The sequence below is a fragment of the Penaeus chinensis genome, chromosome 18, assembly GCF_019202785.1.
Source record: "Penaeus chinensis breed Huanghai No. 1 chromosome 18, ASM1920278v2, whole genome shotgun sequence".
In the NCBI taxonomy this organism is placed as follows: domain Eukaryota; kingdom Metazoa; phylum Arthropoda; class Malacostraca; order Decapoda; family Penaeidae; genus Penaeus; species Penaeus chinensis.
Genome location: NC_061836.1, coordinates 5,896,416 through 5,911,415, shown reverse-complemented (window position 1 = coordinate 5,911,415; position 15,000 = coordinate 5,896,416). Strand labels below are relative to the sequence as shown.

Below are 15,000 nucleotides of genomic sequence, written 5' to 3'. Positions count from 1 at the left end.
TGGTGGTGATGATGGTGATGGTAATAATGATGGTGATGATGGTAATGGTGATGATGAGGATGGTGATGATGGTGATGATAATGGTGGTGATGATGGTGATGATGGTGATGATGATGGTGATGATGATGGTGATGATGGTGATGATGAGGATGGTGATGATGGTGATGATAATGGTGGTGATGATGGTGATGGTAACAATGATGGTGATGATGATAATGGTGATGATGATGGTGATGATGGTGATGGTGATGATGATGGTGATGATGGTGATGGTGATGATGGTGATGATGGTGATGGTGATGATGGTGATGGTGATGATGGTGATAATAATGGTGATGATGGTGATGATGATGGTAATGATGAAAATGGTAATAAAATAATATTGATAATAATAATGTTAAATATAACCATCATTATTAACATCATTATTATTCGCTCTAACACAATTATAATTATGATTACTTTAGTACTACTATACTATTATCCTTGTCTTATGTTACTGTTATTATTATCATTCCGCATCGACTTCGACGAAAAATAAATATGATCTTGTAGGCAATGATAAACTAGATTCAGTGATATTATACGTATTCTACAAAAGCAAGTCAATAATCAGGAAATCGACTAAATGTCTATCAATTCACGTGTGCGGTAACTTGCATAAAATGTTATGGCGAAGAAAGTTATATGTACACATACGTACATACATGATTATATGTTTGCTTGTTTGTGTGTGTGTGTGTATTTTTTTTTTTTTTTTTTTTTTTTTTTTATGGCGCGTAACCTCACAGCCAACCAATTTTACTCTAAATATACATTTTAATGAATTTCTGGATTTAAATTTCTAAACGTACATTCCTGAAATATGTCATGCGGTCTACGTTATTATGTACACTTAATTTGATAAGTTATATTTCCATACGTTACTCATGTGCAGCCATCTACCGGCTAATTCGACAGTTCGTTGTCACAGTACTCACAGCTCGTTTTGAAAGTGAAGTTTGTTTACGGTGCTTTGTTTGTTTCCGAATTCTTCCCCAACATTCCGGTGAGAACGAACGCTCAATGAAATTGTTAGCACGAAATTCAGTGAATTACAACAACCGGGTTACGGCTGCTGAAGTTCGTCAGAGACTCACTTCCCACTTACCCTTCCCTTCACCAAAAGGTAAGTCTGATTTGCACCTTTAAATGTGCAGAATAGTGTAATGTATGAACCAGTCGGATGGGGAACGTGGTGACAGAGAAGGGCTTAGGTTAATACGGCAAGGGAAATACAGAGATCGGAAGAGACTCCGGGTTTGAAAGATATTTAGTTCATACAGCAATCTGGAAGTCTGCGTGCGTCCATTCGTTCGTTGGTTCGTGCAACGCCGGTTCGAATCTTCCATGAGCCGGATTCACTGATGAAAAAAAAAAAAAAACGCTGGTGACTGCAATTAGCAGTTTGACCAGTTTTTCTTCTCCGACATAATTATGGCGTCCTAAATATATATTAATGTATAAATTTGGTAATAACAATGCCAAATGATGGTAGCAACTTCAGCGTCTGTTTGCGCTCTGGCAATAGACAATAAACTCACAAGAATGTGCCTGATCTGTTCCCTAGTTTGACGTTGATTAGCGATGAATTAAGAATACAATTCGGGTCCTATTATTTGACAACATGGAGAAATGGGTGAACAAACAGGGTTTGGATTTTTTGCGATAAAAAGTGACACATTGATATGATAATCTGTATATTGGTCCCTATTTTGACGAGAAATAGCCATTTTTTCTGTCTATCTCCCGCGTAAGCTTATAAGGTGCAATCCCAGCAACCATATTCTAAATATTGTGCTGTGACTCCCACTTTATCTAGCCGGCAAAAGTACTGTTAACCGATATCAGGGAAGTGCCTTGCGATTGTTTGTCAGTGAAACCGGCCCCATGACCTAATGTCCGTGTTCTTTGTCATCTGAAATGATATCATTGGCTTGGGTTTTACATTTTTCTATTTCTTTATTGCTTTTCAAATGTCCGTCATGTTCATATTTCTCCCGCAGGATCCCTCGAGGTTCGTGTTGTAAACTCTTACCATATTATCATTGTTAGTGATCAGATTATGAAACATAATTGAGCATAAGTTATTTAGAAATCCTTTGAAAAGTACTAAAAAAAATGTAGCCATCTCCTTGTAGTTAAAGAAAATCAGTAGGTTTACAGTTTACAGAGTACTACAGGGTAACCTCAAGGTGCTTTGTCTCTAACCACTTTTAACTAATCATAAAGAAATTATATGACCCATCAACCTTCATTTATCTATATATATATATATATAAAATCCTGTGATTCGGATATATATATGAACAAGGAAAACAACATCAGTGTAGTTGATATAAAGGTTTATTTTTTAACCACAATACTCTGGGACGAGGCATATAACCAGACAAACCTCTATTCTGTACATGTTGTATATGGGATTTATGTACAATATTAACAAAGTTTTTTTTTTGAGAGGTTTTAATCAGTAAGTTACCTATTTGCCTTTATTCTGCATTTTTGTACCGGTGTGATATCAGCTTTTAGGAGAATTTAAAGCAATATCGTTATTATATCATCTGATAGGAAGTTTACATAATTCGTAAGTCTCCATTTTTTTCGAGATCATGAGTTCTTTGACAAACAACAGCAATATAATCTGATATCACAAAATGACACAAAAATCACCCACAAAAAAGGAGGGAAGCAACGAACTTATTGTATAAAGGGAGAGGATTTCACACCCGTGGACCTGCTTCACCCGGACACCCTTCAGTAATACAAAACTATAAATCGTGAAAACATGGTGACTATGAACCTACCCACGGGCGAAGAAGGTAAAACTGGCCGAAAATATATTTATATAAATATTCAGTCGTTAAGTATACTCGCTTATATAGGATTCTTCAAGAGTAGATGCTACGGCATGACTGATGAGCGATCGAAACCAGATTACCTTAGTAGAGGTAAGATCAAAATGAAATAAAAAGGGCAAGATGATAGAAGGAAGTGATTACTTCGAAATTTCGAGATTACGACTAAGAATAATGCGTCAGACGAGACTGAAGCCATCACATATTCAGCAAAGGGTAACCGAAATATTGTAGCAAAGGGACACTTGTCTTACAACCAGCCCGTTCGCACCTGGCCAGTGACTTGGGACTTGCCTTCGGGGATGGGGTCGTCCCCGCCCCTGGAGGGGGTTGGGGAGCGGGACGGGGGCGGGCCTGCTGGCAGGGGCGGGCTTGCTGGCAGGGGCGGGCTTGCTCGCTGGGGGTGCAGGTGGCTTGCTGGCGGGGGGCGGTGACAAAGGCCTGGCGGGGGGCTCCGATATCGTGACAGTGGGCGTCGTCGGCGCGGCGGCGGCGGCGGCGGGCGGGGGAGGCACGTTGGCCTTGGGCTTGCTTGGCGGAGGCTGGATGCGCGGCGGAGGCGCGGACGTCTCCTGCTGCTGGAAGGCCGCCGGGACGGAGATCTTGCCCGGCGCGGGGCCGGACCTCGGCGGCGCGGTCGGCGGGGCGGAGGGAGAGGCCATCTTGGGATTGCTCGGAGGGGGGGACTTGGGGCGACTGGCCGGGGGGGACGCCGGGCCGCTGGGAGGGGGGGACTTGGCCCCCGGGGGAGCGGGGCTGGGGGACCGGCTCGGCTGCGGCGTCGGGGACTTGTACTGCGGCTTGACGGCCAGCTCCTGCTTCTTCTCGTGCTCCAGCTTCTGGTTGGCCTCGCCCGCCTTGGCCTGGGTCACGGCCTTCTGCTCCGCCGCCCTCTGCTTCTCCTTATCCTTCTTCAGCGTGTTCACCTTGAACTTGGCGTACGCGATACGAGTCGTTGGCGTGTGCGACCGCAGGTTCGGGTTGTACTCGGCGATGTCGTCGGGATTGAGGGACTTGAGCAGCTTGTCGTTCTCGTACTGAATGCGCCTCCTGATGGACGTCTGCGAGCGCCGGAGGCTCAACTGCGAGGAGCCGATCTGGTCGCGGCGCAGCGACGCCCGGGACACGCGCGAGTTCCAGTCCTCCTTCTTCTTCTTGCCGATGGCGCGCGCCAGCTTGCTGAAGATGTTCTTGGGCTTCTTGTCGGCCGTCAGGATCTCCGTCATGATGCCCTCCACCATGCCGATGTTGAAGCCCTTCATGAGGCGGCGCTCCATGGCGCGGCCCTTCTTGCCCACCACGGCTGCGGGGAGAGGAGGCGCGTGAGGGAGGCAGGTCGCTCGAGAATCAGTTTGCAATGCTCACAACTTGCAACCGTCTGATCGTATACTCTTTAATCAAATGTCATATAATCCAAAGCTATCAATCGTGCTATATGTATTTCTAAGATCATGACAGAGACGAGAACTTACCTGATTCCTCAGCGTTGACCATGGAAGTGTTCATTCCATTGTTCTTCAGAATGTCGATCAATTCGTACCTGTGGTGGTTGGATAATGGTTTTTAATTAACTTTTTGGTATCTTGTAATTCCATGGCGTAGAACACCGTATTTTTCTTACGAATTGTGAAGTAATATGCCCATTCACAGTCAAATGGATCCTTTATATTTGTCTCATATGTTTTTTTCGGAAAATCGTATGTCTCTTTCCAGCTATTTGTTCATTAATTAATTTATACGGTTAAAACTGACTTGCAGTAAGAAGAAGTGGGAAAGTGAGATACAAACAAACAAACAAAAAACACGAAAACCACGTAAAGAAAAAAAACGTAAAGATGAATCAAATAAAAAAAGATTCAAACCAACTGAAAAAATCACAGTACCTGAAAGTCGAAATATCCTGCTTGACTTCATTGATGTCATCCTCCGTCACGCCCTTCTCGTCGGCCTTACGCTGCATCTCAGTGATGTAACGACGCACCAACAGACGCATGACGTTCATGTGACGCTGCTCGGCTCTCTTCCTCGACTGGGGACGAAGGGGGGGAGGGGGGTCAAGGCATGAGCGTTGGGTGGCTGCTTTTTATATCTGTCTGTTGAGCTTTTGAGGCAGAAGTTGTCTGTTTTTTTTGCTGTCTAGATTGCAATATCTATCATACGACAAGTACACACGTGCACGCTTGTATGAACACACACACACACACACACACACATATATATTATAAAGCAGCGTAACCGAGTTTGGTATTCGTAATACACGAGAAGCCTTTCATGAGGGCACTAAATTCTGTAACACTTAACCTGAAGCTACGTATATATGGATTCTTTTACTCTCTCTCTCTCTCTCTCTCTCTCTCTCTCTCTCTCTCTCGCTCTCTCTCTCTCTCTCTCTCCCTCTCCCTCTCCCTCTCCCTCTCCCTCTCCCTTTCCCTCTCCCTCTCCCTCTCCCTCTCCCTCTCCCTTTCCCTCTCCCTTCCTCTCCCTCTCCCTCTCCCTCTCCCTCACCCTCTCCCCCCTCCCCCTCTCCTTCCCCTATCATCATCAATTTTCTCCCTCACCTTCTCCTTCATCGAGCCCCTCATCTTCTTCTCGCCCAACCCGAAGAGCCTCAGGATGCCCTTGGGCGTCGGGATGACGTTGAAAGGCGGAGGCACAGTGCCGCCGTCCTCGAAGTAGCTGAGCCAAAGGGTCGTCCTGGCGAACTTCCACTCGGTGTCGGAACGCTCCTGAGGGTGGGAGAGAAGGGGGGGCGGTTGGGTTATTGAGCTCGTGTGGGGTTGTGCGGGGGTGGTGGTAGTTGTGGGGGGTGGTGGGAATGGGTGTGGGGTTAGAGGGGGTTAGAGGGTGGTTGGGAGGGGTGTTAAGGGTTGTGGGGGGGTTGGGGTGTGTGAGTGTGTATGTATGTGTGTGTGTGTGTTGTGATCGTAAACAATAGATGAAAGTAAGTGGTTTGTGCGTGTGGCGTTGTAATTGTAACAAAAAAACAAACAAACATTTTTTGTGGTTGGAGTTTTGGTGGAGGTCAGTACGTGTGTGTTCGTTTGTGGTTAGAACTGTGGTAGAGTGATACTGCTGGTGTATGTGATCCGGGTTAGCATGTTGGTCGCATGATTGTAGTAGAACTAGAAAGTAGTGGTTTCTAACCATAAGGTTTTATAAATATGCACAAAATATCAGGAAGTAATTTTGAATTGATATATGCATTTCACTTCATTAGATTTAGTGTTATTCCTTAATATTCCACAAATTACTGTTTATACTAGAATACTACTACCTGTTGTAGACAGATTGGATATATCGTTATACTTAATTATTGAAACAATCGTAGGACTGTAATTTAACTTGAATGTACTCCTGTTATAGTGACCATAAATAGTTCATGGTAATATGAAATGGAATAAAAAAATACAATTAGATAAAAAAAAAAAAAGTTAGTTGGTTTAAATTCATCGGGTTTGCAAATCTACAGATAGTTTTGCAGGGGATCAGAAAATATGTGAGCATGCAGCAGTGTTCATAGAAAATAGAAGTTTTGTAAATGATGGTAAAAAAAAAAAAAAAAAAAAAAAAAAAAAAAAAAAAAAAAAAAAAAAAAAAAAAAAAATATATATATAATAATAATATATATACCGTTTTTTTTTTTTTTATTTGATTTCATTCTTAGAGTAGGTCCAATTGAAGAAATAATCATGTCACATATTTTCCTCGATGGCAGGTTTCATTTCTTTATATCCCCTGCTGTTTTCAGAACTACAGAAATATACAAGGTGCTGGTCCTATCTACATCTACAGACCTTAACGTCTATGAGTACTAATGCATCAAACATTTGCAGCAATAGGTCTCTGTCTTTCAGAGATTGCAGGCCACCGCGACGCGCTCTAAACAGTGATAGATACTGCAAAAGCCGCCAGTAAATTTCAGTGAAAATATTGCATGTCTACAAGCTGTCGCCATCAGTTCTTACAGATGCCTTGTTGGACAGCCTACACGAATTCAGATACTGCCAGAGAATGAGGAAGGAAGAGGAAGAAGGTGAAGAGGAAAGAGAGAAAGAGGATAGAGAAAGAGAAGAAGAAAAACGAGCAGGAGAGGAGAGAGAAGAAGAAAAAGGAGCAGGAGAAGAAAGAGAAGAAGAAAAAGGAGCAGGAGAAGAAAGAGAATAAAAGGAAGAAGAAGATTATGAAAGAGAAGTAGTAGAAGTAAAAGAGAAGATGAAAAAAGTAGAAGAAGAAAAGAAACAAAGATAAGAGATAATGAAGTTGAAGAAAAAGAAAAAGAATGAGAGACAAAAGAAAAACAGTGCACTCAAATTCCACTGAGAAATGGCACACCACAAATCGACCCAGAAAAGAAAGAAAAAAAAAATGAGCTCCACCAACAGCTCTACGAAAAATAAAAGCCGAAAGTACATTCGCTCGAGGCAGCCATCCTAGTGACATTAAAAGCAGCCAATAGAGAGGATTCGGCCGTTACATAGGGCTTGTTTTGAATCCTCAGCGTGTTATCAGCAGAAGTAGCAGAAAAAAAATGTATATTTAAAAAGAAGAGAGCAACAAAGCGCGAGACTTGGACACTTGAATGACCCACCGAGATGACATTATAAGAATTGGACATCATAGCAATGAGGAGATTCAGTAGAACGATAATGTTGATCACCGAATACGATCCAAACATCAACATTGCCCAGAATCTTGTGAAACTGCCGACACCTGTGAGTTCGAAGGCGTCTAATTCCACAAGGCCAAATGAAGCCCAGAAGAGGGACTGAGAGGTCTCGAATAAACTGTAAGGGAGAGACGGTTGTACAGGGTCAGTGGAGGTTTTAGGAAGTACGGAGTGAGGGAGGGACTCAAGACCGAGTTAGGTGGTGTTTAGGGGGTTCCTGGGCAGAGGGACGCGGGGGTTGGTACAGAGGTTTCCATCCTTCTTTGCCTTTACTTCCTCTCGTTCGGAACCGGCGGAGTGGGTTCACCTGGAAGCGAAAGGAGACGACTCACCTGGATCATATTGTACGAGGTGGACATCATGGCAATCAAGAGATTAAGCAGAACGATAACGTTGATCACCGAGTACGACCCGAACATCAGCATCGCCCAGAACCTCGTGAAGCTGCCGAGACCCGCCAGCTCGAAGACGTCCAATTCAACGAGGCCAAAGGAAGCCCAGAACAGAGTCTGGGAGGTTTCGAAGAGGCTGAGACCCGAAGGAAAAGCGTGAGAAAGTAGAGTGGCGGAAGAGAACTTTTGTTACGGAGAGTATTGGGGAAAAATAAGGTTGTTTTTAGTGGTCAGAAAACCAGGCAAAGAAAAGAAGAGTTTTTTTCCCGTTCATCTTATTGCCGCTGCTGCTTCTCTGGAAATGGAGAAAAGTTAGTATATGAATTATTTTTGTCTCTCAGGTTATCAGTACGGTCTATGGGACTAAGAACTTGAAGAAGTCCCCGAAATATACAACTAGCGCAATAGATTCTTATGTACTAATGATTCTCTATTACTGCACTAACCAAACTGCACTTATCATATGGGAGATGCATTTAATACCCCACAGTCTTAAACCCCGCTTGTTTCCAGATCTTGAGGGCTTCTTAAACTAGAGAAAGCACAGTACTACTACCCACTTCTCTATTATTCACGGACACGTCTCCAAACTCGTGAAATTCTCGGCCGCAAGACGTCTTCATATGAAACTGATTCCATTACTATAACATAAAAAAATATATAAAAACAAGCAAAAAACAAACAAACAAACAAAAAACAACCCTGCAAACGGTCGAAAAGGAAATCTAATCAACAAGCAAGAAAGACTTGGACTCACTTGGCAAAACGTCTCCAAATGAAGCAAGCTTGTTCTTGATTGTCGTAATCAGGCAGTCCCCCGGGCAAGCTGTAACACTTGTTCATTTCCAACTCAGCGTAGTACCACATCAGCTGATTCAGACCTGCGTGGAGTGAGAAGAGCGGTGGTGAGGTAGTGAGAATGAGGTGGTTGTATAGTAATTAATCGTGTGTTTCGGTATGTGGTAAACGAGAACGATTAAAGAGAGCGATTAGGGAGAAACGTAATGATGATCAGATATGATAGTGGTAAAAGAACATGAGATTTTTTCCCACAAAGAGGACAAAAGGGTATAAACAAGGCAGTCCTGCACTGACATACCACTTTAGAGAAAATGGAATTTCTTGCGAGCTGAATTTAGTGCCAAACAGAAATTTTCTAAAGAAGGCCCCACATTTAGCAAAATAGAACATAGTGATAATACAACCCCTGCCCCTTCCCCCAAAAAAAGAGAGAAAACAAGAAAAAAAATGAGAAGAAACGCCCTTTTCCAGAAGAGACAGACACTGACCACAACCGAAAGCGAAGAGCACGAGAGTGTACAAGAAGAAGAACTTGAGAATATCGAAGATCATGCGACCGAGAGAAATCTGCAAGGGACCCAAGTGCGGATTCACGCTGAAGATGTGCACCAACTTCAAGAAACTGGGGAGAGAAGGAGGCTTAAGGTTTATTTATTGATTTACTTGTATATTAGTGTTTGTTTTACAAGTACGTCAGATTAAAAAATGAGATTTTTTTTTTTCTCTTCCTTTTTACATGAAACGCTAAAGACTTTCACCTACTTCAAGGAAAACACACACACACACAAACGCACACACACACAGTGCATACAATCATTAATCTTAGAGACAGGCGACGGAGAATAAGACTCAGGCATCGAAAGAAACAACACCAGTAACCAGACGAGGACCTGCACCCACCTGAAGATCATGGCGGCGCCGAAGCATCCCTCGGAGAGCAGCATTGGGTCGAAGCTGTGCCACTGTTCCCTTGGATACCACGGCCACAGTCCGTTCCACAGGTCGAGCTGGACCAGGAGGAACGAGGTGGCTCGCAGCGTAATCCAGGTCATGAAGAACGAGTTGGTCACGAAGTCAATGATGTTCCACAGGTCTTTGATGTACTCCAGCAGGCCGTCGGCCCAGAGGGATTTTATCTCGGCCCAGATCAAGCCTGGAAGGTGCGACGAAGTTTGTTATTTTTTGTTATATTTCTATTGTTATTATATTGTTTATGCATTGCTGTTATAATTTCATAATTTATTGTTATATTTTTAGTATTGATTATCATATATGTTTATTATTTATCATTATATATTTTTTTTACATTTGTGATGATATTTTTTATGATAGTTTTACCAGTTATTATTATATTTTTTGTCAAATATAGAGCAAATAAAAATGAAAGAGAAGGACAGAAGAAAAGAAAAAAGAAAGAAAAAAGAAAAGAAGAGATAGAGAAAGGTAGATATAGAGCTAGAGCTAGAGGTAGAGGTAGAGATAGAGACGGATATATATATAGAGAGAGAGAGATAGAGAGAAAGAGAGAGAGATGAAGAGAAAACAGACAGAAAACAAGACTCCTACTCACTTCCGACGTACATCACGATGCACACTTCGACTAACCCGGGTAAAGAGCCTCTTTCTCGAATCTTCCAATCATCGAGAAGCGAGCGAAGCCAAGCGTTTCCAAACCATTCGATTAACAGGTACTCGATCCGTTGCGAAGCCAAAGCCAGAAGCACTTTGGGAGAGGAGAAGGCAAACGGATGAGTTGGTTATTCATTAATGAGATCAATGTCCGATACTGCAGACAAGCGTTTCCGCGAAGCCAAAGTCAGGAGCTCGTGGGCAAGGAGAGGCGAAACGGACGAGTTGTTTTGAGCTTCAGGTGATCAGTTCAGGTAAATGATTATTAAGTATATTTTAATATATTTTAACATATTGTTGGAGACTTTTACGTATGTATGTCATTAGTTATTAATTATGTTCGGGTAATTGATTTTTAATTAGTGATATACTAACATGTTATTACTGCTGTTATTACTGCTGCTAATTATAATAGTGATGAAGATACTGATGATGATGATAATAATAATGATGATGAAGATACTACTACTACTACTACTATAACTATTAATACTACCAATATTACAACAACAACTACTACCACAACTAATAATAATGATAGTAATAATGAGAGTAATGATAATTATCATAATCATCATCATCTTCCTCATTACTATTATTATCGTCATGGATAACCATCAGTATCAATATTATTATACATTGCTTTATGTACATGCACTTAATAATATCAAACGAACTACACTCAAAAAATAAAAAAGAAAAAAAAATCCTACAACACGACGATCATTACAACAAACAACAACAACAACATTAGCAATCTACAACAACAACAACAAACTACAACAAAAACAACAAACTACAACAACAACAAACAACAACAACAACAAACAACAACAGCAAACAACTACAAACAACAAACAACAACAAACAACAACAACAACAAACAACTACAACAACAACAACAACAACTCCACTCACTCAAGAAGAACATATAAGACGCGCAGTGACAAATAAACTTAACGAAAGGCTTCTTGATAAACTTTCCCTTCTCGGAATTAGGGTTCACGATATAGCACATGGACAGGACAGGGAACATGCAGGCCAGTTTGAGGATCTCGACACACTGGGCTACCATTGTCTTGCGCCGAAATCCTGGCAGGCCGTCGTACCAGATGGAACCGAGGAGTTGTTGCACGTTTGGGTGGGCGACGAACTGTAATGAGGAAGGAGGGGAGGGGAGGGTAGGGGAGGAGAGAAAAGGTGGGGAGGTTAGTTCGGTTTTGGGTTTGGTTGGAAGAGTTTATTTGTATTGTTTTTTTTTTTTTTTTTTTTTTTTTTTTTTTTTTTGATTCTGTGTTTCTCTTTTTTTTTCCTTCGTTTTTTTTTTTTTTTTTTTTTTTTTTAACTCTTTCTTTCTGTCTGTCTTTCTCGCTCTAATTGTTTCTCTCTATTTATCTCATTCTCTCTCTCTCTCTCTCTCTCTCTCTCTCTCTCTCTCTCTCCCCCTCTCTCCCACTCTCTCTCTCTCTCTACCTATCTCCATTCCTTTTCCTCCTCTTTCTCTTCCTCTCCCTCATTCTCCCAAACGACAACGAAACCAACCAACCAACCAACAAATAAACAAACAAGCAAACAATCAAACAAACAAACAAACAAACAAACAAACAAACACCAAAACTCACCCCCTTCTGCGAGTACTTGATCGCCATCTTGAGTCGAGCGAGAGAGTTGACCTCGCCCTCCTCCCACACGGGGCCGTCGGGGTCAAAGTTCAACATGACCGACAACTCGCTCCTGGTTCGCGTTTGGTCCAGCAGCTCGGCGGCGAACTTCATCACGGTCTGGCGAAGTTCCTGTGGTGGGGGGGAAGGGGGGAGGGTTAAAATGATGGGGGGTTGAGTGGGTAGGGGTAAGTGGGGGGGGGGTTATTCTATTGATTTGGTATTGTTTTTGGTTTTAGTTATTGTTGTTATTGTTATTGCTATCGTTGGTATTGTTATGGTTGTTCTTATTGTTATTGTTATGATTTCTGTTATTTTATTACTATTTTTTTTCATCATCATTATTATTATTACTACTATTATTATTATTGTTATTGTCATTACTCTTATTATCTTTATCATTATTATTGTCAGTACTCTTATAGTTATTATATTTTAGTATTATCGTCATTTATTATCATTATCATTAGTCATTACTTATATCACAATCATCATCATCATCAATACCAGTATCAATATCACCACCAACATGGCTATCATCATCATATCTTTTATCATATCACATTACATCAACCATCATTCTATCACCATCTCCATTCCCGTAATCCACATCCCGCCACCCAATCCCTTTTGTCCACATCCCAACTCCCACTCCCTTTGTCCACATCCCACCACCCACTCCCTTTCGTCCACATCCCACCACCCACTCCCTTTTGTTCACATCCCACCACCCACTCCCTTTCGTCCACATCCCAACACCCACTCCCTTTTGTCCACTCACAAAGTACTCCGTCTTGAACTCGTGCTCCATGCCCTGCAGGCGCCTGAGTTCCCCGGAGAGCTCGAAGGTGGTGCGGATGGGGTCCTTCGAGGAGAGGGCGATGAGGGAAGGAGAGGCCAAGGCTTTGTAGGCGTTGATGCGGGAGAGGGAGTGACGTAGAGAATCCTCCTCTGTTGATATGATACACTCGTCGCAACCGCACCTAGTAAGGGGAGGGAGGGGGGAAGGGGGAGAGGTGGGGAAGAAGGGGAGGAGGGAGGTTAGTCTGGTTGGTTCGAGGTACTGGGGGGGATTTATATATATTTTTTTATATATGCAGACGGGTAAGTTTGTTTGTCTGTCTAGCTATCTGTTTGTCTAGCTATCTGTCTATCTATCTATCTATCTATCTGTGTATCTATCTATCTATCTGTCTATCTATATATCTATTTCTATATCGGTTGGTGAAGACAATGTATCAGTTTTTCTATCTGTTTTTATCTGTCTTTATTGTCTGTCTAATATAATACATGTTTACAAATTTGTTTTGATGAAGAGAGGTGTCTATATTTATGTGTCGATAGATTAAGGTTATGTATCACTATATCTCTCTGTTTGTCTTTATCTGTCTGTCTGTCTATCTATTTGTCTATTGCCTATTATATCTATAGATACACTCCTGCCTGTTGCCAAAGACAAAAAAAGGCATATATCTGCACCTTGCTTGGAAACAAACAAACAAAAGTGATATAGAGAAAGAGAAAAAGGAAGAAATGCCGATACAGAGAAAGAGAAAAAGGAAGAAATGCCGATACAGAGAAAGAGAAAAAGGAAGAAATGCCGATACAGAGAAAGAGAAAAAGGAAGAAATGCCGATACAGAGAAAGAGAATAAGAAAACTGTAACAATAAAGAGAAAGAGAAAAGATATCATAATGAAAGGGGAACAGTTGCAAACCAATCTGATATCACGGGAACGGAAACATGAACAAGAAGGAAATAAAAGTAAAGAAAAGAAAAGAAAAAAAAAAGAAAAAAAAAGAAAAAGAAAAAAGAAAAGAAAGAATTGAAAGAAAGAAAAAGAAAGAAAAGAAAGAAAGAAGGAAAGAAAAACAAAATAAAAAAGAGAGAAAACGAAAAGAAAGAAAAAAAAGAAAAAGAAAAGAAAAGGAAAAGAAAAGAAAGAAAGAAAAAAGAAAAAAAAAGGAAGAAAACAAAAAACAAAAAAACAGCAAAAGGGCAACACAACCGACCTGATATCGTGGGGCATGGGCAAGGAAGCCCCTCGGTCGAGCAGGAGCTTCAGGATTTCATAGTGGTTGTGGTGGGCGGCGAGGATCAGGGGCGTGATGTCCTTGGTGAAAGTGGCTGTCTCGCGCGTCATGGCCTCCCAGCTCTAAGGAGGAGAGAAAGGAGGGATGGATAAATAGGAGGAGGAGAGAGAGAGGAAAAGAGGGGGGGAATGAGAGAGGGAGAGAGGTAGAGAGAGGGAGAGGGGGAGAGAAAGAGAGAAAAAAGAAAGAGAGAGAGAGAGAGAGAGAGAGAGAGAGGCAAATAGGGAAAAAGGGGGGGGGGGAGGAAGAATGAAAAATAAAAGTATACAGGGGTTGATTTTGTAAAGAGTAAGGATCGAAAAAGAGAGAAAGAAAGAAAGAAAATGATAAAGAGCATAGAATACTGAATTTTTTTTTTAAGAAAAACACAAGTAAAATAAAAACATATATATGCTAATTACTGATGACTTACTTACAACTTATGCGATTACTTTATCCCTATTAGTCAAAATATCATTATTTTCGACATCCCATTTACAAAACCAAACAAAGGTTTATATTTTCCTTTATTCCATTTTTTTTATCCATCTATTCTATCCATTTCCTTTTAATCCTTAAACACCATCGATAAAAAGATAAAAAAAACAAAAACTTATCTCTCCAACTTACGTAAGGTTCGCCCTTCTTGTGGGTTTTCTCCTCCCACTCGAGGAGGAGCTCCACGCCCTCCACATACTGCTCGGAAATGGCATGGAGGAGGGAATCCTGCGGGAGGAAGAGGAGGAGTTTAGAAGATCTGCTTGTGGGTTGAGCTAAATCGTGTGGAGAGAGATGGTTTTGTGTACGTAGGGAGGGTTGTGTTGGGTGTGTCTGTAGGTGTGTAGGTGTACACACACACACACAAACACACACACAGACACACAT

General features: G+C 41.7%; 1 protein-coding gene across 1 annotated transcript in view; it reads right to left on the bottom strand.

The window, feature by feature from the left end:
* Positions 1-2,367: 2,367 nt before the first annotated feature.
* LOC125034424 (transient receptor potential protein-like) overlaps positions 2,368-15,000 on the bottom strand; it is a 19,239-nt gene continuing 6,606 nt past the window's right edge. The window contains exons 5-18 of the mRNA XM_047626166.1: positions 14,746-14,841; positions 14,056-14,198; positions 12,825-13,026; positions 12,005-12,175; positions 11,301-11,535; positions 10,324-10,476; positions 9,654-9,906; positions 9,242-9,375; positions 8,710-8,833; positions 7,483-7,678; positions 5,453-5,620; positions 4,778-4,923; positions 4,367-4,434; positions 2,368-4,197 (exon numbers count right to left, since the gene is read on the bottom strand). Of these exons, the coding sequence (XP_047482122.1) occupies positions 3,101-4,197; positions 4,367-4,434; positions 4,778-4,923; positions 5,453-5,620; positions 7,483-7,678; positions 8,710-8,833; positions 9,242-9,375; positions 9,654-9,906; positions 10,324-10,476; positions 11,301-11,535; positions 12,005-12,175; positions 12,825-13,026; positions 14,056-14,198; positions 14,746-14,841 (3,186 nt within the window). The 3' untranslated portion in view covers positions 2,368-3,100. The remainder of the gene's footprint in view (positions 4,198-4,366; positions 4,435-4,777; positions 4,924-5,452; positions 5,621-7,482; positions 7,679-8,709; positions 8,834-9,241; positions 9,376-9,653; positions 9,907-10,323; positions 10,477-11,300; positions 11,536-12,004; positions 12,176-12,824; positions 13,027-14,055; positions 14,199-14,745; positions 14,842-15,000) is intronic.